This window comes from Felis catus, chromosome B2 (assembly GCF_018350175.1).
Source record: "Felis catus isolate Fca126 chromosome B2, F.catus_Fca126_mat1.0, whole genome shotgun sequence".
Taxonomy (NCBI): domain Eukaryota; kingdom Metazoa; phylum Chordata; class Mammalia; order Carnivora; family Felidae; genus Felis; species Felis catus.
The window spans coordinates 40,004,347-40,031,833 of NC_058372.1; the positions used below are offsets into that span (position 1 = coordinate 40,004,347).

General features: G+C 44.0%; 2 protein-coding genes across 14 annotated transcripts in view; both read right to left on the reverse strand.

Moving 5' to 3' along the window:
- USP49 (ubiquitin specific peptidase 49) overlaps positions 1–17,794 on the reverse strand; it is a 95,714-nt gene extending 77,920 nt beyond the window's left edge. For 3 of the 12 annotated variants that reach the window (XM_045057537.1, XM_023253962.2, XM_045057544.1), the window contains exons 1-2: positions 10,405–10,463; positions 6,846–6,927 (exon numbers count right to left, since the gene is read on the reverse strand). The gene's annotated coding sequence lies outside the window, so the exon portion shown is untranslated. Of the gene's footprint in view, positions 1–6,845; positions 6,928–7,456; positions 8,925–8,992; positions 10,001–10,211; positions 10,336–10,404; positions 10,465–17,655 lie in introns of those variants that run through there. The other 9 variants (XM_045057540.1, XM_023253959.2, XM_045057542.1 and 6 more) reach the window with 6 other exon arrangements.
- MED20 (mediator complex subunit 20) lies at positions 16,293–27,468 on the reverse strand. 2 transcript variants are annotated; one of them, XM_019830588.3, is made up of 4 exons: positions 27,292–27,468; positions 24,338–24,492; positions 19,983–20,236; positions 16,293–18,145 (listed from the first exon to the last, which is right to left on the reverse strand). In XM_019830588.3, exons 2-4 carry the CDS (start codon positions 24,480–24,482, stop codon positions 17,930–17,932), a joined length of 615 nt encoding a protein of 204 aa, XP_019686147.1. In that variant the 5' UTR covers positions 24,483–24,492; positions 27,292–27,468; the 3' UTR covers positions 16,293–17,929. The 2 variants fall into 2 exon arrangements, with proteins under 2 accessions (XP_019686147.1, XP_003986183.1); XM_003986134.5 differs by lacking the exon at positions 27,292–27,468 and adding an exon at positions 27,098–27,253.
- Between the last annotated feature and the right edge of the window lie 19 nt (positions 27,469–27,487).

The following is a 27,487-nucleotide window of genomic DNA, read 5'->3' on the forward strand; positions in this document are numbered from 1 at the left end:
TTGCCTTTAAAACCTCCACAAAATGGTCTCAATCCCATTATATCTCCCTTTCTGCCCATCCAGGCCTCAGTTCTGACTCAAAAACTTGACTGATACATCTCATATGAATGGAGCGGTTCTTTTCTCTGCCCAGCTTCTTTCTCCTCCCCTACTACTACAGAAAATTCTCAAATGAAGATGTTCTCAGTTAACCCCTTCCTCACATGCTTATTGAAAGTAAACATTATAGAAGCATATAGAGTAAAAAGTGAATACCTTCTCTGAAAAAAGGGAATACCTCAATAACAGTCCTTACAGTTTATGAAAATAGAAATAGTCTACACATACTGTTCTGTAACATGACTTTTTAAAAAATATAGTTTAGGGGCGCCTAGGTGGCTCAGTCAGTTAAGCAAAGTTAGGAAAATTAAGCGAGTTAAGGAAATGAGAAAGGAATAAAACATACCAATACAAAAATCAACAGAACAGATGGAAGAGAAATGAGGGACAAAAAAGCTTTAAGACCTACAGAAAACAATTAGCAAAATGCCCTCAAAATAAATAAATAAACATTAAAAAAATAAGGGGCGCCTGTGTGGCTAAGTCAAAGTGTCCAAGTCTAGATTTCTGCTCAGGTCATGATCCCGCAGATCCTGAGATTGAGCCCCGTGTCGGGCCCTGCACTGACAGCACAGAGCCTGCTTGGGATTCTGTCTCTCTGCTTCCCTCACATATTCACTCTCTCTCTCAAAATAAATAAATAAATAAATATTTTAAATACACACACACACACACACACATAATTTAAAAAGTAAAAATATAAATATAAATAAAAATATAACAGGGACACCTTTCTGGCTCAGTTGGTAGACACGCGACTCTTGATCTCAGGGTCATGAGTTTAAGCCCCATGCTGGGTATACAGATCACATACATACATAAATAAGAGCTTCTAAGTGTATTTAAAATAAATAAGTAAAAGAAAATAATATTTAATAGTGGATGTCTTTCTATATTAGCAAACAGAGATCCATTGCATTCCTAACAGCTTAATGGTATTCCATTGTGTGGAACCATCACATGTCTTTTTTTTTTTTTTTTTTCCTATAACAAACAATGCTATAAAGAAAAACTTTGTATTCATATTTTTCATGCAAGTGTATGAATATATCCACAGGACAAATTTCTAGAAATGGAATTGCTGGGTCACAGGGTAAGCACATTTTAAATTCCAATATACTTGTCAGATTTACCTCCAAGGAAACTTACATTCCCATCAACAGTGTGTAAGAGTTCCAACTTCTCCACATCCTTTTTTTTTTTAAGTTTATTTCTTTATTTTGAGAGAAAAAGAGCACGTGAGGAGGGGCAGAGAGAGAGAGGGAGAGGGAGAATCCCAAGAGGCTCCACACTGTCAGCACAGAGCCCAACACAGAGCTCAATCTCACCAACCATGAGATCATGACCTGAGCCAAAATCAAGAGTCGGATGTTTAACCGACTGAGCCACTCAGGCACCTCCCAAATTCCCCACATCCTTATCCACTACTGGTTACCATAACCTTCCAATCTGATAGGTAAAAAGTGGCAATTGTATGTTTTATTTTATATCTATTTAAATGATTAGGATTACTGAACTTACAGCTTAAATAGATTTTGAATTTATTATTAGTTGTAGGCTAAGCTGAACTATGGAGAAAAACAATTCAAGAAGCACATTAACAGAGGAACTGGGGAGACTGGTAATATTTGACCAATCTGGGCCTTAAGCGTGGAACAGACAATGATGCCAATCACAAATGAGTTTGATCTCTCCATTAAAGCACACTTACCTTTCACTTGAAATACAGTTATCATTTCTTCAAGCTATGCCATATATTCAGAAATGTTGTTTCTTTTAAGGGTATATTTAATTCCATAGTCAGGTATTCACTTTGTCATCTTTACTTACTCATGACATTCCTGTATGTGATGCCTAATTCAATGATATTTTGTTTTGTATGAAATGTTGCTTATCAATCTGACCTTCGACCTCTTTTAGAGGTTAAAGCACAAGAGTATAATTAGTGTCTAGCCATGAGCATCCAATATAATTAAGACAACTAATATATGTAATTGTATTAGAACACAGAAAGAGGAGAGTAAGAGAAGTAGATGCTAGCAATGGCCCATCCATAGGGATATTCTAAACATTCTAGATTGTGAAAACAAAACACTAATGAAGCTCCCAAATACTCTATAAATGCTTACATAAATGTGATGTCTTCTGTTCATGAATGCCGATTCACTGTCAAGGGCTAGATGTCTATGATTATAATGCTATTAGCAATGATGGCCGAAGTGAGCTATTCACACATTTTCTTACCTAATTTTCTTTGTGGCCACCTCCAGGAAACAATTTTTGTCAGAGAGACTCTAATTAGCTCTAACACTGACTTAGACCTTATTATCCTGATAAATTAGTATCTATAATTGCAAAACTAAGTATCACAAATTATCTAGCATTCTAGAAAGGTTTTGGCTCAAAACTGATGTGTCAGTAAACCCCTCGCTACTCTTTCTTTAATTCTCAATTAAAATTTATATTCGTGGGGTGCCTGGGTGGCTCAGTCGGTTGAGCATCCGACTTCAGCTCGGGTCATGATCTCGCAGTTCGTGAGTTCAAGCCCCGCGCCGGGCTCTGTGCTGATAGCTCGGAGCCTGGAGCCTGCTTTGGATTCCGTGTCTCCCTCTCTCTGCCCCTTCCCCGCTCATGCTCTGTCTCTCTCTCTCAAAAATGAATGTCAAAAAAAAATTTTTTTTTTAAATAATAAAATAAAATTTATATTCTTCATAGAACAAACTGATACTTAAGACTTTATTTCAAAGTCAAAAACTCTTGCTACTTTACTATGTCCACATGGCCTGGACCCACAAGCACATGACAGATACTACACATCCTCTTTCCCATGTCAGAGACTGGCAGAAAGAGATAGAGCAGGGGGCAGGAAAGAGCAGAACACCAGTGTGACAAAGTGCTAAAGCCAGGCTATAAATTATCTTTTGGTCACTCATGGCTGCATTTTGAAAAGCTGACACAGAGGTAGGACCTATCCTTCCCTTGGAGGAATACAAGTATCATATGAAAGCATCTCCCTAACTCACTAACAAAAGAGCTGCGCTCCCACCCCTCACCCAACTTGCCCAATGAGAGAAGCACTGCTGGGTTCTAAAGGCAACAAGACGCTCTGTATTCTGACAATGGGAGGGAGGAATGAAGACTAGCTTCCTGGGCTCTGAACTCTGCCAGGCTGTCCTGCTAATCCTTCCCAAATCCCACAATGTTGGGGTGGGGGTGGGGGACAGAACAGACAACAATCCAAAACTGAATCAAGGATAGTAGCTCTGGATTACAGGAGGTTATAACATTCCTCTTTGAATGGGGGCGGAGTGGCCAGTGAGACGGTCGCAGTGCATATACAAAACCCTGTACATTTATAAAAACATAAGATAAAAATACATTTTATCCTTGATCCTTCTGATGTGGTAACCAACATCTGCCCCCAAATCATTTGCCAGCCCAGGCTGCACGGAAGGCACACAGTAGCAGGCATTTTCACACAGTGAGGCTGGAAGAGATGCTCCTAGAGTGTAAATTACTAATTAGCTCAATAGAAGACAAAGAGAGAAAATACCTGTCACAGGATGCTGTTTACAGCCTGACATATAATAAAAACAACCCTGAAAATTTCAGAAGAGTGCCTTACTTTTCAGACTTCTATTAACATGTAAATGCCAAAGAAACAGTATTATAGTCTTTAAAAACTGCCCATGTCTCAGAAACAATAATGTATGACTGGAAAGAATGCTTTCCAAATAATTTGTAATTTTCTCATCCTTATGAAAGCTAAGTGTTTCTAATTATTACAATCAGCTTTAATAAGGAGCTATATCTCATAGCTTCGATGATCATTTAAAGAGTTGGGGGTGGGGAGCCGACAAGTGCTGTATTTTACATACATCAGAATACAGCTAATAGTCCCTTCACTGAAATTGAACAGGCCTCATTTTGCAGCTCATGCTTTTATGAAATGGACTGGCTACCATTTTAATAACAATTGAGGATGAGCTGGAAGATAGTAGCAGGGATGGGGTCAGTTAAATCTCCTTATACGATGACAACTGAAATGACTACCAAAATTTGAGTTTATTTTGGGTGAAGGTAATAGTATGTTAAGATATTTATATTCATCCCTCTACCATGAGGCACATCTATCTGTATTAATTGCAACCAATGTTCTTTTTTTTAAATTTTTTTTTCAATGTTTATTTATTTTTGGGACAGAGAGAGACAGAGCATGAACGGAGGAGGGGCAGAGAGAGAGGGAGACACAGAATCGGAAGCAGGCTCCAGGCTCCGAGCCATCAGCCCAGAGCCTGACACGGGGCTCGAACTCACGGACCGCGAGATCGTGACCTGGCTGAAGTCGGACGCTTAACCGACTGCGCCACCCAGGCGCCCCAATTGCAACCAATGTTCTTAAGGAAGTGCATTTTGTACTTAGATTTCTTCCAGCTCCTTGATGCTACGTAAAGATCCTCAGTATACGTATTTCACCTAAATATGTTGCAGTCATGGTGATGATGGCTCCTGTCTTCACATAATAATCACCCATACATCATTAAAAGCTATCACATCCTGAGGATGCCCTTGTGTGTGAACACAACCTGCCAGGTACTAAGAAGGTCCCCAACAGAGTTGTACACCAAGACACGGTTTTTGCTGATGAGGGAGGGGCCTATAAACTTGTTGTTCACAGGTAAAAGAATGTTTTTCAAAACACACTGAAGAAAATAAAACATAAACCCCCCAAATCCACTCTCAATCCAACCTTGAGACTCCTTCGCCTCAGAAGATTAACTAAAATCAAACATACTAACTTGCTGATACATTCAAAGATTCTTCCCTTTTCTTTTGAAAATTAAGGCCTTCCTATCCACTTTTTTTTTTTTTTTCAAATTTGCTTGAAAGATACTCTAGTGAAAGAAAATGATAAAGCAAATGGGGCAAAATGAAAACAATTGGTAAATGTGAGTAAGTGTATAGAGAAGTTCCTTGTAGCATCTTTGCAACTTTTCCATAAGCTTGAAACATTGTACAAATTATCACAAGCCACACACACACACACACACACACACACACACACACACACACACACACACACAAAGAGTATTAACAATAGAAGCTCTCTCACAGGGCTGTTGAGAGTTTCAAACAATTCACATACTTAGCTCATGCTGGGCACTTAGTAAACACTAATTATTAGTTATTTTAAAAAATAAGTGGATCAACTATAACAAATGAACCACTCTGGTGAGGAATGCTGATAATGGGGGAGGCTCTGCATGTGTGGGGATGGTGGTATATAGGAAACCTCTGCACCTTCCTCTCAATTTTGCTAAGAACCTAAAGCTGCTCTAAACAAACGAAGTCCTGGGGTACCTGGGTGGCTCAGGCAGCTAAACATCTGACTTAAGCTCAGATCATGATCTCACGGTTCATGGGTTCGAGCCCCGCCATCAGGCTCTGGACTGACAGCTCAGAGCCTGGAGCCTGCTTTGGATTCTGTCTCTCCCTCTCCCTCTGCCCTTCCCCGAGTCGCGCTCGCTTGCTCGTGCGCTCTCTCTCTCTCAAAAGTAAAAAAAAAAAAAAAAAAAAAAAAAAAAAAAAAAAGTCTTAATAAAAAAAAGAGTGGTCCAGTTTGTTTAACCAAATTAAAGCATACATAAATATACATAATATATTACTTACACAGACACGCATAAAGAGAAGACAGTGAAAAACCAGAGTCTGAACAGATTTTGCTTATGGATATCTGCACTAAAATTGGAGTTCCGCTTTTCCTCAATGGGCAACAATCCCTCAACTGCAAACCTGTATGGTTTATAACAAGTCCTTTTTTTATGTGAAAAAGGTAGATAGCTAACCATTTATCTGCAGTGCAGTCAGGCATTTTATTGGTTTTGGGTTGTCTTATGAATGCAACTTTTTAATGAAAACACAAGGGCATGTAAGAATCCGGATGTAATCTTTGCATTAGATATAGCCCTTCTGGTGTTTGTCCCAGTTTCCCCACCTAGAAAGCTACTGAAGAAAGGTTAATAACAGAACCACAGGGATAATTTAAGGATTGGCAAACAAAACAGTTTAAGGGATAAAATAAACTAACACTGTTTAATCTGGAGAAGAGCATGCTGACGGATCACCTCACAACAGTCAAGTAGAGGTAATACCAGAGCACAGACTGCCTGCAAAATGCCAAGGTTCAAATCTTATGCCCACCACTTGGTAGAATTCTACAAAGAAAAGAAAAAAGAAAAAAGAAAAGAAAAGAAAAGAAAAGAAAAGAAAAGAAAAGAAAAGAAAAGAAAAGAAAAGAAAAGAAAGAAATGAAATGAAATGTCTGAGTGTAACCTTGAGGTTTTATTAAATGATTAAAAGTCCTTTAATCTGAAGGAGTCTTTATTTCATCACAGTAAAACAGGAACAGTGATAGTGCCAACCTCACAGGATTGCTGCGAGTAGTAAATGAGTTACAGTCTGCAAAGAGCTTACATTGGTGGCTGGCATAAAAGTATATACGTGGGCAGCTACTGTTATTAAGTTTATGAAGAACTAGAGTCTACTTAATATTATAGTAAGCAAGTATTTTTACTCAACTGAGAATGAGGCAACAGAGAACAAACAAAATTACAGCATTAGGTGCATACTAGCTAGAAGGCAGATTGTCCTAATAGAGAAAATAATTAAATACTGGAAAAGATTAGCTACAGAGGTTGCCACATTATCTCTGAAGATTTATGAAAATAGCATAAATGTTTATCTACCTGGGATGATTTAAGTGGGATATTGACTGAAGTTGCAGGATAAACTAGAGGTCCTTTCAAGGTCTCTTCCCATCCAAAGAATCTACGATTAATCAGAAAAACATTTAAGTACATACAACCTCCTCATTCAAATCCAAACATATAACTTAAACGTTTTTTGCTTAACAAATAAGATTATGACCAAAGTAAAGTTCAGTTGAGTAGAATTTACTTGATAAACAAATGAAAATAAAGCTTACATTTATCATTGGGAGTCCTTATTGATCAACAGTATTATTTGAACTAAAAGATTATCCATTTTCAGTTTTAGAAATATCAACGGAGCAATAACCATTCTCAATGAGAATTAGTGATTTAGCACACTATAGCAGCATATAGAAACAAAAGACAGGACCCTAATGGACTCTTTCCCTTGGATGGCCGTATAGTTCATCTATTTTCTTTTTCATCAACATCACATAAGTCTAAAATAATTTATATAAAGACATCGTGTATAAAACAACTACGCTATAAAAATGTCAATACCATAAACAGAGTGAAACCTAATAGTAACGCCAAACATAATGCAGACAGCAAGGGAATATGTGCGAACATCCTACAGAAACAGTTACCTCATAGAAAAGTTACTCTTAAATTTGAAACTTCACATTTCAGACTGATCCTCTTGAAATTGAGCAGCAAAAATAGTAATTTTTAAAAATTTCCTGTTACATTACAAAATCAATGGAGTCATCTTGAACATCTGCTTACGAGAATCCAGATTCCATGAACACAGCAGCTGAATCCAAATAGATTTTAGGTTCTGAGTTATTGACATAGATTAATAACCAGTGTTTCTGATACCCACTAATCAAAACATAATTTTGCTGTTACAAATGCCACCAGTCTAATCATTGCTATTTACACAGACACCCACAAAACAGTGGTAATTCAAAATTTACGCAACTTTGAAGAAAAATTTCTTTGTGTATCTGACACTAATGAAATAACCTCAAGTAAGATTCTCAAGATCAGTTTGCATTTTTCCTTGTTAATGATAGCTATCCTAAATTACAGCACCATCAAATAAAAAGTAATAATCGGTCATATTCTTAGCTCAATGTAAAAGCTTCAGAATAAAAGTCATCAAAACAAAACAGTAGGAATAATCTAAATTTTGTCCCAAATTTCTCAACTACCTTTTAATTTCCAGAAGTGTCTTAAAAATCAAAAGCTTCTTGGAAATTAATATTAATACGGCCTTCTTTATTCACAACCACAAAACAGGAGAGCCAGTGGAGCTGTCCAGGGCTCCAGCTTGCATTACCATATAGAGGCTTTTTCATGATAAAAATTACCTATAAACTCATTATTTAACCTAGAAAAGAAGTCCCAACTCTAAAATCCTCCACTATTCTACAAATCTCCCTTTCTTTACTCCATTTAGTTAAATGGGTGAGTTACTTACTATAGTGTGAAATGTCCCACATAAAGCTAAAGGCAGCTTAGGAACTCAAAGCCCTCACAGTCTGGATTTAAATCTCTTCCCCAGCAAACTTCCCCGGTTGGTTTATCTGCCTTCTTCTGAAATGATTTCTCAATATTCTCCAGCCACCAAAAAACAATTACGCAGAAATCTAGTTGATCAATCAAAACAAAAAGATGTTCATCTTTCTCGATCTCCACAACAGTGGGCACTCCATTGAAAATGGAAATGTTGTCGATAAAGCACTCTGCCCAGCGCTGTCAGGTACAACCCTCCTACAACAACACTATCACACCACATAGGCACAGCCACACTGTACATAAATACAACCCGTATTCCCATTATCACAACACTAGCAAAATGCAGAGGTTTTCAGCACTGAGCTGACGCTTCATCATTCACAGAAGAACAAAATCAAATCAAAATGGGTCTCATCTTTTCAAAGTGGACATGAAAGTCGAATTAAAAGCAATGAAGGGTGGAAGCAGATTCAAGATACCCTGAAGGGGAAAAAAGGTTTCTGGAATTTCCTACTTTTATGGACAAAAGAACTCACAATTTCAACACACTTAACAGTTCTCTTCTCAACAAAGAATTCCCTTCCTGCACACGACCCCCCCCCCCCCACGTCCACTCTGACTTTCCAGTTTTTACCCCTATCTCTAGGTCTCTTTTCACTCACCATGGTTCCTCCTCTTCTGCACCAAAGGCTCCCTACACTTGGTCCTTCACTACAGCACCTGTGCCCTGACCCATGCAGACCTTCCGTAGCATCTCCCCACAACATGCACATCTGACTCCCACCCACCCCTGTGCAGGCTAGCCCAGTTCTTCCTCCAGCAGGACTTCTCCAGCTTCCCTTAACCCTGTTCTCTTCCCTTACACCCCATCTCATCCTTGAAATCCTGGGGCCCAGCTCTTCCTTGCTCCTCTCACCATCCGCTTTCAGCCCTGTCTCTCCACCTCATTGTTTTTACCTTGGATCTGGCTAAACCTCGTCAATTAACACAATTCCCCCGTCACCCTGTCCCAGCCCGCCATCACTTCTTTACACCCTTACTCTCTTCTCCTTTCAGCTTGTCTGGTCCCAGAATTGTCCTATTAACGCCCCACCTCTCATCCCGGTTTCCTTTCACCCTTCCACTACGCTTATTCCTAACTCCACCTGGTACTCGTCCAGTGTCTCATTCACCCGCCCTCACTTTCAAGAATTTACACCCATCGCCCACCCACTAACCCATACCTTTCTCAGAACCTCACGATTCCCACCCCACCGCGGGTCCTAGTCCTCCAGCTCCTCTCGCTCTGCACTAGTTCACACCCTTGTCACGTCTGGCTCTTAATCACTCTCTCTCCTCTACTCCCAACTATCACCCCAGCTCTGCCCCTCCTTGCCTTCCACTTCCAACTCTTACCCCAGCACCCTCACCCTGTCACGATCCCCTACAAAGCTCTCCTCCTCCAACCTGTGCTCTTAACACCTAACCCCAGCCTCGGTCTGCCGAACCTCATTCCCGGCCGGCTTCCTGAACACCCACCCTGGGTTTTGCCTCCTTCCTACCTCCTTGGCTGGCTTTTTCTCACTCCTCTTCTCCCAGCCTTCTAACCCTTTCTCCCCTTAATCCTTCTCATCTCATTCTTAGACCCGTTCCCCCCAACCGCCCCCGAGCCTTCCTTCGCTTCTCCCCTCAAGGCTTTTTTTTTTTTTTTTTTTTTTTTTTAACCCTCAACCCAGTCTTCGCCCACCCCGCCAAAATAAAGCGCCGGCCCGCCCCGTCTGCCGGCTCTCGCCTCCGCCGGCCCCCGCCCCGGGCGCCCCCCAGCCCGCCGGCGCCGCGGTCCCGCCCCCTGCCGCCGCTCCTCCCGCCCGCAAGGCGCGCGCCGCCTTTGTCGCCCCTCACCCGGTGTGTGAGGATTTGGCTTCTTTAAAGGGGAGGGCCAGTGTGCCGGAGACTCCTGTCCCCGCCTCCGAGTCTTAGAATGGGCTCCCTGGCCGTCGCGTCCTCCCCGGTCCCAGTCCCCCCACCCCCTGGAGCTACCCCCTTGGCTGCCTCCCTACCTCCTCCGCCCCCTCCCTGACCCCCCTCTATTTACCGCCATCATCAGCACGCGCGAGCTGTCACCAGGGCGCGAGACAACCGAACACGGCCCCGCCCCCTGCCCTCCCATTGGCCCGCCCGTCGGAGCCCCGCCCCCGGGCCCCGCATTGCGCCAACGGCGCAGCGCTGGGCCCCGACCACGACACAGACTGCCTCTCCGAGGGTTCGCGCCGCGGGCGCAAAGTTTAGGGTTAGCCACCAACGTGCGGCCAATTTGAGCCTGGCGTAACGGGCGGCGGCGTAGAGGGGCGTTGTGAATCGCGGGTCGAAGTTTGGTTGAAGCACAGAAGGGTAAATAAGGAGGTTTCCAGACAAAGAGACTCTTAAAGGTACAGAGTCTTAAGGCTGTCCCTCCTCCTTAAAGGGCCAGCGACTCTCCGAGCCCATCTCCGCCCCCTTCTCAACGGCACTTCAGCCCGCGGAGCAGTGAAGGAATTCTACATTCCCCGCACATTTTTTGAAGCTCCTTTAACATCTGTCCCCACTGCCAAGGGGGGAAACCTTTCTCACTATTTGGTCTCCTTTTTTGTTTTGTTATGTTAAAAGACTAAGTTATTGCTAACTGTGCCTTTCCGAAAGAAGCAGCCTCCGAACTTGGGGGTTTCCTGAGGCAGCGTTTGCAAAAGTTACTATTGGCTCCCAGACGAGTAAGCACGTGTCTGACTTTTGCCACTGATGACCCAGGCGGGACCCAGCTGTTTTATGGAAATCCCCCAAGGAAGAGGTTCACAGCCAAAGACTTAAATTCAGCAGATTGTCGGGACGGAGACCACAAGAAAACAACAGCGACGATTTCTACTAGGCTTTTCTGCCTCTAAAAAGGCTTCCTCCAGAGGCTGCATTGTTCTGACGTTACCCCCCCCCCCCGCACAAATTACAAACAACACACCAACACGGTTACATCACCCAACACAAGGCTAAAGCAGGTAAAGTCTTACATGTAAATAGAAGGACAAGGAAAAGAAATAAACATGGGTTATCAGCTACACTGGTTCAAGGCTGCACACCTGTCAATATGAAGTAGAGAAGCACAAAAGCTAAAGAACAAAATAAGAAGGGAGAAACAGCGAGTGCATGTGTAAGCATGAAACCACAATGTCTGCAGCCAAGCGTGCTTAAGTGTAAAAACGTGTTCAAAGGTAATTACCCTGGACATTTTAAAGAGGTTTGATGATGGAAGGAAAGGACCTTGATTGATTTGATTTGGTGAAGATCTGCCATGTGGTTCAAGAGCTCAAAGTAAAATCTAAAATTTAGCATTCCTTTTGTTGTCTTTAATTTCTTTTTAAAATTCTTACCTTACATTGTAACTCAATTATCAATTTTTCTCCCCTTACTCCGCAACCCCCTCCAATTATTGGAGATTATATTGTATCTTATCCAATGTTAATTCCTTAACAAAGTGCCTAATGGGTAATAGGTGCTTTTGAGTGAAAGGTTTCGGAGCCACTTAAGACTTCCAAGGGAAAGGGTGTTCTCAGAATAGCATAGTCTAAGGCGTAAAGATTCTCAATGCCCTGAGCATGTATTGGATCAGTGGTTCTCAAAGTGTGGCCTGTGGAGCCCTGAGACTCTTCCACAGGGTCCCTACCAAACTTGTTTTCATAATAAGACATTATTTGCTTTTGTCACCACTATGGTATTTGCACTAATGATACAAAAGTAACAATGGGCAAAAATGAGCACATTTCAAGTCAATAGCACTCAATTATGCTATCAAAGTACTCTTCGCTGCCATTCACTGGAAAAAAAATAATACTCATTTCACTTTGGAAGTCATAGCCCGATGCGGGGCTCAATCTCATGAACCATGGGAACTCATGACCTGAGCTGAAATCAAGAGTTGGATGCTTAACAGACTGAGCCACCCAGGCGCCCCTCGTTATAAGTTTTAATAAGGCAACTATCAATAGATAGACATAAACTAAAGCTCTTTGGAACTTTTAAAAGTGTCAGGGAGTCCTGAGACTAAAAAGTTTGAGAATTGTATATTAGATGGAAGCAGAAATAAGGCTATTTTAGATATTCAAATATGAGAAGGCTCGGCAGCAGAGCTAACAAGGTTTTAGTGTAGCTTCAGAGTTAAGTGCTTCAGTGGTTCATTAATGAGGAATGCAAAATAGAATCAGGAGCACTGAGCCTCCATTAAAGACACAACTGGTAATGAAATGTGATGACAACACACATGGTACGACACAAAAACAGTTCAGAGACAGGAACAACTAAGACCTGGGAGCCGAGGGGAAACAGGGATGGATGTGTTCCACAAAGAGTATATAGACAATTGTACCTCAACATTTTTTTTTTCCTAAGCAGACTCTTTTCCTTCAGGTTGTAGAAGAACAAGTAAAATCTTATCACTGTGAATAAATTTTAAAAACAGAGTTCCATGCTCCAGAGATGGGCAACACAACTGTGCTCGCTGATCTGGCTACAAAAAATATACCTGTACTATGTATACCTTCTTGGGACCCTCCCTCACTGCTCATTCTCTATTGTAATAGCATTCTTTCCACTGGGGGAGAATTTTAACCTGCCACCAAGCAGTATGACCTCATAACGTCCCATCTTTTTATTTTTTTTTAAGATTTTATTTTTAAGTAATCTCTACACCCAATGTGGGGTTTGAACTCACAACTCGAGATCAAGAGTCACATGCTCTTCCTACTGAGTTAGCCAGGCACCCCCATAACATCCCATCTTAGCCATCCTAACCAAACACCAGTACCTTCAGCACCATTACAAAGACGCTAATGCAGAAAGGGCATCTCCTTGCCGACAAAGCTTTTGACATCTATTCTCCCTTGGGCCCCTCAACAAGCCTATGAAACATGGAATGTAGGCATCATTATTTCCCACTTTACTGATAAGACCCAGAAAGGCCAAGTTGACTTGGAGTTGCCTGGTAAGTTCAGAACAGTCCTATGGCCAGCACCGGGCCAATCGTGTCCTAAAGTGGTGCTGTCTCTCCTTTAGTAGTTGCCTCAGAATACCCGTCACCTCCACATCCCTAGCTTTGCTTTTCCTACACAACAAAAGATTTCTAATATTGAATTCTGCCTTGGGACAGTCTAGGATATATAAATGTGCTCCCTAAATTCTCTTTTTTAAAGCCCCCAAAGAAATTTCAGCAGAATTCATATTAACCTTAAAAACAGGTCTATGCCATCTGATGGGGCAGGTATGTGATGGAAAATAAAACAGAGAATGCAAGAGAGTTAGGAATCTTTGCCCTAAGAGTTCCAAGAACTTTTTTTTACTTACTAATTTCATCACAGAGACGAGGAACTATTTCTCTGCCTCATCAATCACATCATTCTGAACAATGAAAATATACTCATTATGCCAAAATTCCATTACAACAGAATAATTTTCAGATCCCACAGAGTGTGTTATAATGGAAGAGTAACTCCTGGGGCCACAGAGAAAGCTATAAAGATTCTTCATACATATTCACTCCTACCCACTTCTAAAAGGTTGTGTGCATGTGTACATAGAGACAAAAGGAGAATGGGGAACCAATAGGAAAGGTAAGAATAGGCACAGTCCTGCTTCCCAGACTGACCGAAAGGCCTGAAGGTCTATGAAATGAAGGAGGGAAACCCCTAGATGAGACCTCAGAGGAGAGGTCCGAGTGACAGGGGAAGATCTTGCACATAATAAGCCAGCAGGACGTATTTCCCATCTGCTTTACCTTGGCCTTCATGTTTCCTTTCAAAAGCTGTTCTTTTAGAGATCCTTTTTTGGACCACAGATCTTTGAGATACTGTAACGAACCCTATAAATCCTAGTCCCCCAAAACTACACACACATATATATACGTGTATATATATATATATATATATATATATACGTATATATATATATATATATATATATGTATATACATATATATATATATATATACACACACAAAACCGTGTCTGATTTCAAGGCATCTCAGGCCTCTCAGGACTGCCGTTGGGGGGGTTAGGCTGTTGGAAGTTAGTACTGCTACTTCAGAGTTATCATTTGCTCATACTCCAGCACTAATAATAAACTCCCTCATTAAGCACAATACAGTCTCCACAATCCAGGAAGGAATGGACAGGTATGTTCTGCTTTGTTCCATTTCTGTCTCAGAGTCACTGAGAAAACAGATGAAATAAATACACAGGGAAGGGATTTCCCTAGATGAGGCCAAGTCAAGGTTGCATGAACTCTGGGGGGATAATGTAAAGTTCTGAGTCCTGAATGACGGTCAAACTAGGTGAGCTAAAGGGTCCTTTGTAACCCAACAGACTGATTTTGGCATGTTCTACACAATGGCAGAAACTCTACCTTGGGGGAGAGTCCACCCTCAAGAAGAGACTGCTCAAAGTCCAAGGACACCAACCCCCAGGAGAGGACCACACTTGTAACACAACTGGTTTCAGCCATGCCACATGGCACTTGTGATTGGGGCCTGCAGCCCATGGAGACCAGACAGCAGCAGGTACAGAGAGGGAGGCTGTGACAGGGGAAGGGCAATATTGGGAATTCGAGGTGTGCACCTGGGAGACAGTGAGGCCATATATCAGTCCTGCCTAGCTCCAGATCTTGAAAATGTTCAGCCTGTTGCCCTTCCTAAGTTCTCAGAGTCTCAACTCTGGACACCTGAGAACATGCTTAGGTGGGACTTTCTAACTGCTCCCCTTACCATCCAGGATTTGGAGAGAATTTCACTACCTCCTCCTGGAGCCTCAGGAATGAATACTGGACACACCGGGTTGGGGCAGACCTGGCGGAGGAGGAGTGGTCAGTCTCTAGGTGTTCCTTCAGTGGAGCAGGGACACCAATAGATGGTGGAGGAGAGATGACCACTTGGTACTCAAGATCTGAAGCAAGCAAGCGGGAGGCAGCCTGGGAACAGGGGAACAGAGAATCACAACAGCACAGGAGCCTGGCGGAAAACACAGCCAGAGCAGGAACCACTAACGAATACAAGAGATGGATTAGACACAAGTGGAATACGGGCTTCCCTAAATCCCTTCTGCTTTTTTTGCCTTCTGCTGTCACACATCTTGCCATGTGCAGGCATCGCTTGTGGAAGAACTTAGTGGTTCCTGTAAAGGGACTCTTTCTTTAAAATTGAACCTCATCCCAGGGAATAAAGTGCTAGTTCTGCTTTTGTCCAATATACACTGGAGGAATGACATGGCACCATAGACACCCAGGTGCCTCACTTTGACATATCGTGGTAGCCAGGAGTCCCAAGTCAGAAGTCTGGTCCCAACTCCAGCCTCATCTCAGCGTGACCTCTTTGGGAGCCACCACCTCCCCATTTCATGGTAAAGGAAAACCAAAGGAGCCCTACAGCTGCCCTGCACAGCTCTGACAGCTGAGGTGAGCAGATTCCTACATGGCTCTGGCAAAGGTACCCACCCCGGTGACATGTTAGCAGGGTCCCAGAAATTTCCCGGTTTACGTTCTTTTGGGGGTGGCTACAGATGGGGAGAGCGGCAAAGCATCTGGAAGCAAAGGAAGGAGATTTAGGAAGACAGGCTGGTACAGAAAGAAAAACATCAGATTTAAACCCCAAAATATCGCATCTCCATTTACTGGCTGCATTTAAGTTCTCATTTATAAAGTGAGCATCCGACTTCAGCTCAGGTCATGATCTCACAGTTCATGGGGACAGCCCAGAGCCTGGAGCCTGTTTCAGATTCTGTGTCTCCCTCTCTCTCTGCCCCTCCCCTGCTTGTCCTCTGTCTCTCTCTGTCTCTCAAAAATAAATGTTAAAAAAAGTTAAAAAAAAATACATTATATTCAAAATGCTATCTCAAAAAAGATTTGAGATAGCCTACAGAAAAATACAAAGATAAAGCTGGACAAGAGCAAATATAAATCAGAAGGCCAAAAACAGAAGATCTATGCATTTTATTGTGTGTAAATGACATCTAAAACATACCTCAATTTAAAGAAGCAAAAACCAAAGAAACAAACAAAAAAGCCAGAGGAGAAGAACAAAAAATGCAGATGGCAGGTCCTGCAGTTTCAAAGTTAAACTGAGCTTCCTGCCAGCCAAAGCTAAAAGGGAAACATGACCACTACCTAATTCTTATTGTAGAGGCTTCAGATCTGAAATAATGGCTCTCTGGTACCTTCAATGAGGGGCAGAATCCTTGGGGACAACTCTGTAGTATGTACAGTAACATGTGTCCTAAGGCCGTCCCTGACTGGATATATCAATGTTGGCCCAACTGAACATTTCTGTGGTAGGAGTCGGGTAAGCAGGTAATGTAAGTCAAAGGAGAAGCTTGGAGGCTCAAATGAGAGGAGGACAAAGAGCTCAGGAAACTGTGAACCCTTAGGTGAGGGGCACAGAATTGACTGCCCAGGGTGACTAAGCCAGCTAAACACGAAAGCGACTCTGGCATCAGCCCTATCCCAATGCAATTCGTAAACAAATGGCTTAGTTACACGGGGTGATCTCCAAAATAGCAACCAAAGCCACTCCTGGGCATATCCATTGAGCTCCACATAGCAGAGGGCCCTAACTGGGCCCCCACATCCATTTTCTCCTTCATCTTTTAGTCACAGAAGCTCCTGAGTTTTAACTGGACACATGGCCACCCAAATAATGGGCTTGTGTCCCAGCGTCCCTTTCAGCAGAGTGTGGCCACACTGATTTGAGAGACTCCAGGTCATAGCCTTTGAAAAGAAACTGCTTTGTTCTCTCCTTCCCTGGTGTATAGTAGACACAGAGCCGAGGAGTCTGCTTTGACCTTGAGGGCAAGGTCAACACCCAGGACTGGCTGAACAACAAGACAGAAGGAAGCTGAGGTTCCGGTGACCTTGTACAGCTAAATCTGTCCTGGACCATCTGATTACATCTGTACTACTTGAAGAGCAAAAAATAAACTTCTGCTAAAAGCCACTGTACTTTTGGTTCTCTTTGTTATAGCAGCTTAGCCTGGGGCTTAATCTAATTCGCAACAGAATGGAAAGATGTCAGAGGGAGATTCCCAAGGACTCAGGCAACACCCTAGAAAAGTCAACTCACAATTCACTTCAGCAAACAGGTCAGAAAATGATAGCCATCACACTAAGTTATGCCTTCTACTCCTTCTCCAAGAGAGGCCCAACCGCATCCCTGGAGTAGAGGAAGAGGCCTTTATTACAGCCCGGCCCAGCCTGTCCACTGCGGGCCCTGGCCAAATCCTCAACAGCTGGAGATACAGACTGCTTTCCCCACCAACACTAGGCAGGGACAGCCCTGTCCTACCTTTTCCCCTAAAGCAGGAAAGCTCCACACTTCTCCACTCTTCATAATTACCATTCTTGAGAACAGGCCAAGTCCAGTAAGGCGTGGGGTGAAGCAGCTGCTGGGGGGCTGTGTGTGAGGGTCAGGGGAGGGGAGTCCAAATCCCCAGAACAAAAGTCACAGCTGGGAAGAGGGAGGGAAGCTTCCATGTCTGCCCTGGGTTTCTGGGGGGCGGCACCTGCTCCTCCTGTGTAGTCCCCCTGGTGGCAGAGCTCAGCTGGGCAGCTGCCAGCCACTAGCGAATGCCAGCCACGGGCACCTGCTGCTGCTTGCGGATCTTGTTGAAGAGTTCCATGTACTGGGCCATGGTGTCTGCCGGGCCGTAGACGGCATCGTGTCTGTTTCCAAACACTGCAGGAGCCCCTGGTGTGTGGCTGCCTAGAAAACTCTGTAGAAACTCGAGCAGCAGGTTCCAGCAGTCACTAGCTACCACACAGGGGCCATACTCTACCTGGAGACCAAAAGAACAGAGAACAAAGGTAAGTGAGGGCAAGGACAAGGTCTCCTGCTTCTCTTGCACCTCTTGCACCCTGCTCCCATGTTCCCCAAACCCCAGCAAAAGACAAACACCTTGTAACACAGTGTTGATCCATAGGAAACAGTCAACCCAAACACCAGGGATTCGACACACCCAGCATCATTCCCTTTAGGCATCTCAGACATTCTCATCTTGGGAGTTACCAAGCCACGGCCCAACCCATAAGACCCAGGCCCCTTCTGGTGATCTCAGAACTGTATGTTCTGGTATATTGCATGAAGATCCCAGGAGAGCTCAGGAAAATGTGTTTATATGTCTGTGTGAGTGTGATTGTGTGTCTGTGTGTGTGTGTATATCCATAGTGTGCAAAGTAGATACCCATATTTGAAATCCTTTCAAGACCAAACATGACTCCCAAGATAGACCCCACCTGACCCTAAGAAGTAATTTCCCAAACAACATGGCAGGGGCCAAAGATTATACATCTTAGACTTTCTCATTCCTTTCTCCTAATTTTTTACCAGACAGATGGCAGAAAAAATAATTAGTAACATAAGGGGAAACGAGGAAAGAAATAACTGGGATGTATTTGTACCACAAAGTTGGAAATATAAAGGAGAAGCGAACAGTGGGTTCCCAGTGGGTCTCAGCAAATCCAAGGCGTATCACAAGCTGAAAGGGGTCAGGAAATCTTGGCCCCAGAGGTCCCTGGAGTATCAAAGTAGTAATTCCTGCTAAGGCCCTTTACTCTACCTGGAATGCCTTGTGGGCCTTATCTATCCCCACATCTCTACATTTTTAAGTCCCTCTTTACATGTTACTCTTGCAGAAAGCATCCCAATCCCCAAAGTCAATGCTTTCATTGGCCTGAATTCCCAGAGCAATCTGGGCCTTTTTTATGGCATTTCTTAAAGACTAACTTCAAAAACAGTTTGTATGGGGGCGCCTGAGTGGCTCAGTCGTTTAAGTGTCCGACTTCAGCTCAGGTCGTGATCTCACAGTTTGTGAGTTCAAGCCCCTTGTGGGGCTTGCCGACTGCTCAGAGTCTGGAGCCTGCTTCAGATTCTGTGTTTCCATCTCTCTCTGCCCCTCCCCCACTCAAGCACACACTCTCTCTCTCTCTCTCTCTCTCTCAAATATAAATGATAACAATAATAAAAAGTTTGTGTGTTTCAGCTTACTAAATTACACATTTTCAAAAAGCAAGCCCTGTAGCTTACCTATTTTTTTTTTTTTTAATCTCACACAGTGCTGGGCACAACAGATTGAGAAATTTCACTGGTCCCAAAGCCAGCTACTGCCACACTCCCTCTTTGTCATCTTCAATATATACCCCAGAGATGAAGTCACCACACACACACACCTCTTTTCATCATGAAAGTTGACAGCATGTCAAAAGGAAAGGCTCATCAATGCTACACAGCCTTCCAGACTTATCTTACAGGGTACTGTGGAGAGGTGTACAGGCACACGATTTAGGGCCCACCTCTCAAAAGTTACCTGCACCAAAACTTGTCCTGGTCTGCTCCAGTCCTTGTGATGGGTGACCAGTCCCTCCACATCACAATTCACTGGTCTCCCTTGACTATCCCTTCCCTTCTCCAGCAAGACAGCCTTCCTAAGCTTTCTCCCTGTTGTGACCCCAGCTTCCCATTCCCACCCTGAGCCACAGCCTGAATGATTAAAGAAAGGCTAAAAGATGCCCTGGAGACAGGGATCAGGGAGAAATATAAACACCTGTTTGCTTTCAGAGGGATGTGGAAATCTACAGAGCCCTTTAACACATACTGCTATTTCCCCAAAGTCTTACCTCTACGGAGATGCCTCGGGCACTGGGCCCCATGGTAACTGTGCCCACCTTCACTAGGAAGTCACAGTACTGGTAACGGGTACCCCGGGTCTCAATCTTGCTAGCCTTGGCACTCTGGAAAAAGCCCTTGAGCTTCACCATGAGCACATCGAAGTTGGTGTCAGCAATGAGGCAAGGGCCATTCTCAAAGAGGGCGAAGCAGCTCAAAGGGTACTCTGAGTTGTGCATCACGTACATCAGCTTCCCAGCCTGACCTGCAGGGACAGAGATCCTATCGGCATCAAGACCTTCATCTGCAAACCCCAGGACAGAGTCAAAGGCGTGGAACAAGGCCAGATGGCATTGTGCCATTACCTCAGCGATCTTGGAAGGAGATGGGGCAGGGGGGAATCCCCTCACTAACAGTCTTTTCCAGAGAGGAAGGGAGACGAACGGCAGGCAAGGCAGCACGTGGTAAAACCTCACCCCACAGAAAACGTGAGAAGCACAAGGGAACTTTGATAGCAACTGCTAACAGTTTAGTTAAGTTCTTAAGAGGGATGGGCTCACAGATGGATGTTTAATGAGGATGATCAATGATGATGATCGATGACCGACACAGACTTCACATACAGTCTTCTGTATGATCATTTCTTGCAGAATAGGGACAATGAAGTAAAATTAACAACACCTGAGTATACCAAATGAAGCAGATGCTCTCTTTTCTGTCCATCCCTTCCTCCCTTGGCCTCCTCCCTGAGACACAAAGGTGGCCCCACAGACGTAGCAAAGGGGAGGATCTGAGCTTGAGGCTGGAAAGGTAGGCCAGAATGAAGCTGTGATAAGTCTTGTTTTCCAAGCCTCAGGAAGTATGGACTTTACCCTGAAGGCACTGATGAACGCTTGGAGTACTTTAAGATATCAGCTGACTTGGGAAGCAATCGGCACAATCGCAGAAAGAACTCAGGATCTGGAATCAGAAGGTTGAGTTTCGAGCCCCAGTCACCCCTTCCAATTTCTGAAAAATGAGCTTTCTCATTGGTTACACTAGAGATTTTTCTGCAAGAAGGAAGGAAAGCTACATATATTTGGTTAACTAAGAAACGGAAAGCAAGATCCACTCCCCCCTTATATACTACAAGAGTCAATGGATAGACAAGGACAATCCCAAGTATTTAAGACTTACCTATTCAAATATTTATTAAGTACTTAACTATCCCCAACATCGTGCTAGGGTTTAAGAGGCAGGTTTAAGAGATTTAAGTAGAGGACATAGCAGCTGGCCTCAGGAAGCTGACACTCTCACTGGCAACAGGGGAAAGACCAAAGTACGTATGTGGAATAGACCAGAAGTCTTTTTGGAAGGAAGAACAGAGCCGGAAGAAATCAAAGTGGGCAAGAGTCAGCAGGAAACATGTTCATGGAGAAAAGAGGACTACGTACCCTATGAAGAGAGGATAGAGTTCAGCCACACTGAGAAGGAAAGATATTCTAGACAAGGATGAGAGTTTAACAGTGGAAAAGAGGAGATGGGGTGGAGGGGCCGCTATACAGGCCTCTACTCTGCTGCCACTTCCGGAACTCAGGCCCTGCGCCAACCTCCCCCTACATCCCTCCTCACTGCTTGTTGCCAATTCATACATTTCACCTCCTGCTAAATCCAGTGCAAAACATTTCAACCCTCCAAAAGGACCGAAAAAAAAAAAAAAAAAGACATCCAAAGCTGATCTGTCATTCTGTTCTTATGCAAACTCACTGTAAGTACTTAATTCATAACTATGTAAGTCTGAGAGTGTTCTTACTGTCTTGAAAATATTTTGACAGTCAACTGAGGTTTTTTTAATGAACGCACTGCCAGTTGTTTATAACAATAATAATTTTTTTTAAGTTTATTTATTTTGAGAGAGTGCGTGCACAAGAGCAGGGGAGGCACAGAGAGAGAGAGGGAGACAGAGAATCCCCAAGCAGGCTCCTGCCTGTCAGTGATGAGCCCAACAAGGGACTGCATCTCATGAACCGTGAGATCATGACTTGGGCTGAAATCAAGAGTTGGACGCTCGGGACACCTGGGTGGCTCAGTTGGTTAAGCATCCGACTCTTGGTTTTAGCTCAGGTCATGATCTCACGGTTCGTGGATTCCAGCCCTGCATCAGGCTCTGTGCTGACAGTGCACAACCTGCTTGGGATTCCGTCTCCCTCTCTCTCTACCCCTCCCTTGTACTCCCGCTCTCTCTCAAAAATAAACAAACAAACATTTAAGAAAAAAAAAAAAAAAAGAGTTAGATGCTCCACCGACTGAGCCACGCAGGTGCCTGACAATAGCATGTTTTAAATCTCAACAGAGTATTTCCGTATCTGCACACACTTGTGAAGCAAGCAGAACCAGTGTCGCTGTCCCCCTGTTACAGACAAGGAAAATGAAGCTAATGGGTTCTGGACCAGCAGCAGCAGCACCACCAACTGGGAACTTAATGGAAATGCAGATTCTCTGTCCCAGCCCACGCTTACTGAGTGGGAAACCCTGGAGGGGCCCAGCAATCAGTTGTGACTGAGCCCTCTGGGTGATGTTAATGCTGGTCCCTATGAGAACTTGTGATCCAAAGGCACAGAGCCAGTAAGGAACAGAACTGGACCTCCAATCCAGGCCTTCTGACCTTAAGTTTATTTCTCCTTCCATTCTACCCCGCTGTCTGCCACGAATGTGTCCTCTCCCCAACTAGACTGTACCTCCTTGAAGAGTAAAGGTCAGATTAGGAAAACAAAGCCCATAACAGGTAGTGTCATCGACGTAGTATGCCATCTTATATCTATGCACAAATGTTTCGGTTTCCAAATGCTTTCACAACAATTCTCTTTTAATTCTTACATCCTTCCTAGTGAAGGCAAAACTAATAGTAACACTGTGATCTTATTGATGCTGAAACTCCACAGAGCTCTGATTTATCAAATATTTGTTACATTTACAACCTCAGCTCTAAGTGCTTTGCAGATACTAATTTAATTAGCACAACAACACTAGGAGATCAGTACTATGATATTTTCACTGTACAAATGACAGAAATGTACTGGGAAGGTACAGAAACAGAGCCCATAGCAGACAGTTTCATTAGAAGGGATTTAATACAGGGAACAAAATACAGGGGTTGGAAAAACTGAAAAAACAAATGGTGAGGCCGCCCAAATATTAGGAACACAGGGATGTACTACTATCCTTAAGGCTGGAAGGAGAAAGAGAAGATGTGCTGTCATTAGAGCCAGACGAGGGCCACCCAGCAGGAGCTAAAACCAAGGAAGAGACACTGCCACAGCCAGAGATCCAGAGACACGGCCCAAAGCAGAGGGAGAGGAGGAGATATTGTGCTCTCCCTTTCTTCTGTCCTCTAACCTTCCCCAGTGCAGTAAGTGGCCAAAGGTAACTAAAAAGGGGCCAGCAAAGTTACAGCTAGTATGTGACCAGAACTCAGTTCTCTGGTTCCATGATCTAGGCTCTTAATCACTGTGCTTTGGAACTGTCCTAAGTCAAGTAACTGCAGAGCCAAGACTAAGAGAACCCAGGTTCCCTAACTCACATTCAAAGATTCTCCTGGGGCAGTGGGTGACTCAGGTGGTTAAGCATCTGACTCTTGATTTCGGCTCAGGTCACGATCTCACGATTTCGTGAGTTCCAGCCCCACAAGGGGCTGTTAGCACAGAACCTGCTTGAGATTCTCCCTCTTTGTCTGCCCCTCCCCCCACTTGCATTTTCTCTCTCTCTCTCTCAAAATAAATAAATAAACTTAAAAAAAAAAGATTCTCCTTGTCTCTCTACCAACACCACCAATCATCCACAGTCCATCTCACCTCTCAATATATTTAAAATAAAAGTTGATTCACTGGTCAAGGTTATGCCAATGAGGTATCCAAGACTACTAGCTAGGTGTGGGAATCAGAAAGCCTTTCTGTAGAAAGTTCTAAACACTCTAAAGCTGTGAAAGAATCATATACAAAGACTTCTGAGCCTAAAAGGAGTCTTTCTCAAACTTAAAAGGGTGCTTAATGATCCTCAAGGGAGCTGGCTGAAATGTAACTGAGGCCTGTAGCTCCAGTCCAGTCAGTAAGCAGGGCCAGGATTCTGCACCTTTAACAAGTAACCCAGGTGAATAGATGCAGAGGCAGTTAGCCAGTGACCAATCCCCCCGAGAAACGCAGCTCTAAAAGTGAGAAGTGCAAAAACACCAAAACACAGGCCCCGTATAAGAGATGAAGGACGAAGAATTAACGAACTCAGAAACACCGTCTGCCACATGTTCGAGAATACCACCCTTTGCAAAAGAGCATAAAGAACTCAGTGAACCCGAATGTCAATCAACTCCAAGCCAAGGTTGCATCTCACTGACCTTGGCTGCCAAGAGTGGAGGCGGCTGTGTGGTAGGTCTCACAATCCACACAAAATGTTCCTTGTTTCTCTGCCCCAAGCATCTCCAGTTTCCGGGTGAGGAGCTCCACGGTCTGCTGGACACTCTTGCCCTCAGCCACAGGCATCTGGGACACACTAGAAGGGAGAGGACCCAATCATCAGTATCCAGAAGCACATGTGCACTCATTGAGCCACTCATTTGCCCACAGACTCACAGCTCTTCAGGGCCAGGAGTTACCTTAAGAGACCACCTACCCTGATCCTCTTTCTCATTTTAAAGACAAGGAGAGAGAGGCTCAAGTCCCTGAGAGCTCCACTAAGAACTACAGCACAGGTCTAAGGACACTCACACCAGTGCAGTGAACGTCCTATCACACTGCTTTCCCAAGTGTGACATGTGTGCCAACGTTCAAGAGGTTTTAGGTGGCACACAGACTGAGCATTCCCTAACATTAAGTCATATGAGAAAAGAACATCCTTTGCAATTCCTTCAGTTCTGACTATATCAGGAAAACCTCAATTTGGGGTATGTTTTTACCAAGTCTCTAACACTTTGAACGGGCGCTGTCCAGTAGAGTAGCCACAAGCCACATGTGGCTTTTTACACTGAAACTAATAAACTAAGTTAAATTAAAAATCCAACTCCCCGGGGCACCTGGGTGGCTCAGTTGGTTAAGCGACCAACTTCAGCTCAGGTCATGATCTTGCAGTTTGTGAGTTCAAGCCCTGCATCAGGCTCTGTGCTGACAGGTCAGAGACTGGAGCCTACTTCAGATTCTGTGTCTCCTTCTCTCTCTGCCCCTTCCCCGCTCACGCCCTATGTCTCTCTGTCTCTCAATAATAAATAAATGTTAAAGAAAAAAAATTTTTTTTAATAAAAAAAATTTTTAAAAAATTCAACTCCCCACCTGCACTATCCACATTTCTAAGGCTCAAAAGCCACATTGTGACTAGAAGCCGTGTATTAGACAATGCTGTTATAGAACATTTCTGTCATTGGCAACTTCTTTTCAACAGCCCCAGGATCAAAGAGAAAGCAAACCTCAAGTTTATAATCTTTAGGAATGAGAGGCAACAGTATGTACACAAATTTAATCCAAACAATGAAATAAAAATGTTCAAGATTTCCTTCTATGGTAAGTAAAACTAGCTCCCCCTTTAGAGTAGTAGGTAACAATCATTAGGCACAAACCATGTGCCAGACCATTCCCAAAGGCCCTTAGATGAATTAACTCTGAATCCTCACAAAAGCCCTATAAGATGAGCTGTTAATTCTCTCCTTGCTACAAATGAGTAAACTGAAGTGGAGAGGGGTTGAGTAACTCGCGAAGGGCCACATAGCTTGATGTAGTGTAGCCAAGATTCAAAGCCAGGCAAGCTGGCTTTATGTCTGTGCTATACTAGACGGCTTCCTTAGGGTTGTAATTGCCTTTTAAAATATTTTTAAGGAAAATAAATGGATTCGAAAGAAAACATTAATAAATAGTACAGGTGGTACCTAACTACATACAAACCACGTTAGTGAATTTTGGAAGATACTACATTACTTTATGATCAACTAAATGAAGTATAAGAATGGAGTCCTGTAACTAAAAATTGTCACTACTCTCCATCAGAAAAAGCACTCATAAGTAAGGATGATGATATGCCTTATTGTGAAACATTGTAAAAGTGATATTATGGGGGGAGTCAGAAGTCCCAGGAGTGTGAAAAACTTGATTAAGGGTCCCAACAGACTGACAGCCCATTCCTTCTGTCTTCTACTGAAAGAACAGGGGCTCCCAGGGTTCCCAGCCACTATGCTACAAACTTTTCATTCCATTCCTCACACATCCCCCTTGCACTAGAGGATTTGTAAAAGGTTCATGATGTCCACTGTAAACAACAAAGGTGACGTCATGGACAAACCGACAAGAACCTGAGCTGCAGGAGAGAGTAGTCTCCCCCAGGCTCTTATGCAAGAAGCTTCCAACCACTGACTTCAGATATCCTAACCTCCAGCTCTCTCTGACTGGAAAGATGCTAATACTAAATATTCAAAACAAAGCAATCCTTGAAATCTAGCATTTTGGAACTAAGGCCTGCAAGAGCAGTAGGCCCATACCTTCCTCTGCCACCCTGAATTATATCATGTTAGAGATAAAAAGTCCATAAAAACTAGACCGTGTAATTAAACACAGAGGGAGACGGATCCCCAAGAGGTGACGCGCCTGAACCCCAATCTAACTGCCAGCAGCTTTCTCTCTAGACCCACTAGCTTAAAACGGCCACACCAGAACCAGACACGGGCTGGTCTTAACTGCCTTAGGCGGCTGTAGGAAGCAGCAGGAGAAAACCTAAAAAAAGATGGTTTCCCCGTGGCCTGTCCCCCACCCCCTCCAGCTTCGCCGGCAGACTGAGTCCTAGTCCGGACATCCTATTTCCGACCCTTAAGTTTCACTCCGAGCAGCCCTATGGCCTCATGGGAAGGAAGAAAAAGGGAAGGAGGTACACAACCACCGATGGGCTCCTGGGATAAAACCTTTCACTTGCTGCCTTCCAGGAAGCACCGGAGCATCTCCAAGCAAACAAGGCCGGAAAAACCGCAGCCCTTACAGTGTCTCCCTCACCCACACATTCCAAAGACATCTTGCTCAGCTCGTGCGGGGCGGCAGACCCTGGTCCCGCTCCTCCTCCCGGGTGGCTCCGAGGGCCTTTCCCGACCCCAAACGCCGCCCTACAAAGTCCCTTGGGGTCCTACCAAGTCACTCCCATGGTATCGGACCAGCAAGGTTGGCAGGAACAAACAGTTGATTCGCAGCGCTCTCCAGCCACCCACACTAAGTGAAGACCCCCCCACAACGCAAGCTTCGGCCGAGGGAGTGCAACGGAAATGACGTAAAAACAGAGCGCCCAGTAGACGCGCTCACGAGGAACAGGGGCGGGTCTAGGCACCTCCTGGGTGACGCCTCCGGTGACGTCCTGGCTTCCAGCTCCAAGTTCACGTTTTGCTGGGCACAGAAGGCCTAGATCCATGAAGGTAGAAAGTCATGGCTCGGACTGCCACCACTTCGAGAAGTCAGCGTTAAGTGCAATGAGATCATTCGGAAGTCCAGATCCAGGACCCGTGAGCTCTTTTAGGAGGTGTGGC